Genomic DNA, 2,970 nt, shown 5'->3' with positions numbered 1-2,970 from the left:
CACCAATCTTCTCTTCCAATACTAATTAATTAGTTATACTTTATAGTAAATTTATCTAAATATAAATAATTAATTGATTCATGTTTTTTAAATAACTTAGAGTTTTAACTATTTTTCTTCTCAACAATATATAGTTTTAGCTTGGATTTTAAAGAAGAATCTATACAGAGAGCCGCAAAAGTGTAAAATCATCAGGTAAGAATTTACAAGCCATGACTTTTCATTTTGAATTCAATGTTTCATATTCATTATAGTAGATTGTTAGTAGAGTAAACAGTAGACTGTATCCTAGAAATGGATGCATGCTAACACACTAGTAGTCTAGTACTAATAATTTACTGATTATTTCAAAGTTAAATTCTCTAAATCTCGTAGTAGTTTGCATCACTAGTTTATCCTTGTATATTTTGTATTTTATAAATATTCTATTGTGGCATTAGTATCTTTTCATCTTGCATCTGACTTCCCTAATCCTTTTTACTTGAATAGGTTATAAATTATAATGGAAAATCAAGGAAACAAGAGAGGAAAAACTTTGTTTTCATTCTTTAAACCAAACAAACAAACATCAACCAGTAAAGGACATTCTCCTTCCAATGTTGATGTGTCAAATCATAGTGAACAACCCCCTTTCAAATCTCAAAGAGTTGAAATTGATGTTAATACTCTTGAACGAGATCCTGGGTTACGAATTCCAGTGTGGAGACATCCTATTAATCAACAAGATGAAATTAGAAGAGCTTATATCAAAATGGGTCCATATCAACCTAAGTTAGCAGAGTATCCAAGGACTGAATCAGGGAGACAGTATCGTCGATTTCAGTACACTTGGTTTGATCAATTTCCTTGGCTAGAGTACTCTCCATCAAAGGATGCAATATTTTGTTTTCCATGCTTTATCTTTGAAAACAAAGTGCCTCGTCATCTCACATTCACCACCGAAGGCTTTAGAAGTTGGAAGAGGGTTAATGATGGAGTTAGATGTGCACTTTTGATGCATGTGGGAAGTCCCACTTCACCACATAATAATGCTGTGAAATCTGCTGGAGATTTAATGAAAGTAGGTAGACATATTGATAAAGTGTTGAATGCACAAACTGTTGAAGAAGTTCAGAAAAATCGGTTGAGACTTATGACAACAATTGAAAGTGTTCGATGGCTTAGCTTACAAGCATGCGCATTTAGAGGTCATGATGAATCTTCAGCTTCTAATAATTGAGGTAATTTTTTAGAGATGATAAGACTTATGGGGAGACTGAATGTTGACATTGATGATGTTGTCTTAGAAAAAGCTCCGAAAAATGCAAAGTATACCTCACCTACTATTCAAAAAGAGATTTTACATATTCTTGCGAACAAAGTGAGGAAAAAGATTTGTGAAGAAGTTAGAGATGCAAAGTTTTGTATTTTGGTTGATGAAGCCAAAGATGCATCAAATAAAGAACAAATGGCTATTGTTTTGAGATTTGTTGACATTCAGGGTTTTGTACGAGAGCGTTTTTTTAGTATTGTGCATGTTTCAGATACTACTTCTTCAACACTTAAAAAAGAAATTTGTGATGTGCTCGCTCGATATAACTTGCATATTTTCAATATGCGAGGTCAAGGGTATGATGGTGCTAGCAATATGCGTGGCGCATGGAATGGATTACAAGCTCTATTTCTTAGAGATTGTCCTTATGCATATTATGTACATTGTTTTGCTCACCGACTACAACTGGCATTAGTTGCAACAGCTGGAAATGAGATTTCTATTTGGTTATTTTTCTCAAAATTGACAACCATTATCAACCTTATTTGTGCTTCTCCCAAACGTCATACCGAGTTACATTATGCTCAGGCTATAGAAATTGCACATATGGTAGCTACTGGAGAACGTGAGACTGGTAGAGGGGCTAATCAAATTGGTAATTTACATCAAAGTGGAACTACTCGCTGGAGCTCTCATTTTGATTCTATTTGCAGCTTAATAGACATGCATGGTGCAACTATTACTGTGCTTGAAAGTATGGTTCAAGAAGGATCTTCTAATTCTATACGTGGAGAAGCTGGTGGTTGTTTGATTGTGATGAAATCTTTTGAATTTATATTCATCTTATATTTGATGCATAAAATAATGGGGATTACTGATTTACTTTGTCGAGCTTTGCAGCAAAAATCTCTTGACATCTTAAATGCAATGGATCTTGTATCAACTAGTAAAGCATTGCTTCAAACTTTGAGAGATGCCGGATTTGATCTTCTCCTTGCAAATGTGCAATTTGTTTGCACAAAATATGAGATTGACATACCACATATGAATGCTTCGTATAAAAAGGCTACATGTCGTTCATGTCAACAACAAGGTTCGGTGACAGTTTACCAGCATTATCATTATGATATATTTAACTCAACAATAGATTTTCAGTTGGAAGAATTAAATTCTAGATTCAGTGATGAGACAGTGGAACTCCTTGTACTTAGCTCTGCTTTAGAACCTAAAGACAACTTTAAATCATTTAAAGTTGATGCTATTTACAAGCTTGCTGAGAAATTTTATCCTGAAGATTTCAATGAACAAGAGATGTATTATTTGAGATCTCAGCTAGAGCATTATCAGATTGATGTGATTCATCATGAGAGCTTTCAGAATATGTCTACCATTTCTGAATTATGTCGAGGATTAGCTGAAACAAATAAGTCGCAGCACTATCATTTGATTGACAGGTTGATTCGTCTTGTTTTGACTTTGCCTGTTTCCACTGCCACTACAGAGCGGGCATTTTCAGCTATGAAACATGTTAAAACTGTGCTTCGTAATAAAATGGAAGATGAGTTCTTAGCAGATTCTATGATGATTTACATTGAACGAGAGCTTGTTGAAGATATTGATTCGGATTCGATCATAGATGAATTTTATTCTACAAAACATCGAAGGGTGCAACTTTGATAGTATAATTTATTTTTATTTTTATTTTGAATTTTATGTAC

General features: G+C 33.8%; 1 protein-coding gene across 1 annotated transcript; it reads left to right on the top strand.

Annotated features, from left to right (window-relative positions):
• Window positions 1-751: 751 nt before the first annotated feature.
• Window positions 752-2,929, top strand: LOC118044078 (uncharacterized). The gene is made up of 2 exons (XM_035052242.1): window positions 752-1,187; window positions 1,287-2,929. Exons 1-2 carry the CDS (start codon window positions 752-754, stop codon window positions 2,927-2,929), a joined length of 2,079 nt encoding a protein of 692 aa, XP_034908133.1.
• Window positions 2,930-2,970: the final 41 nt, after the last annotated feature.

The sequence above is a fragment of the Populus alba genome, chromosome 2, assembly GCF_005239225.2.
Source record: "Populus alba chromosome 2, ASM523922v2, whole genome shotgun sequence".
NCBI lineage: Eukaryota > Viridiplantae > Streptophyta > Magnoliopsida > Malpighiales > Salicaceae > Populus > Populus alba.
This window is presented reverse-complemented; position numbering and strand designations above follow the sequence as displayed.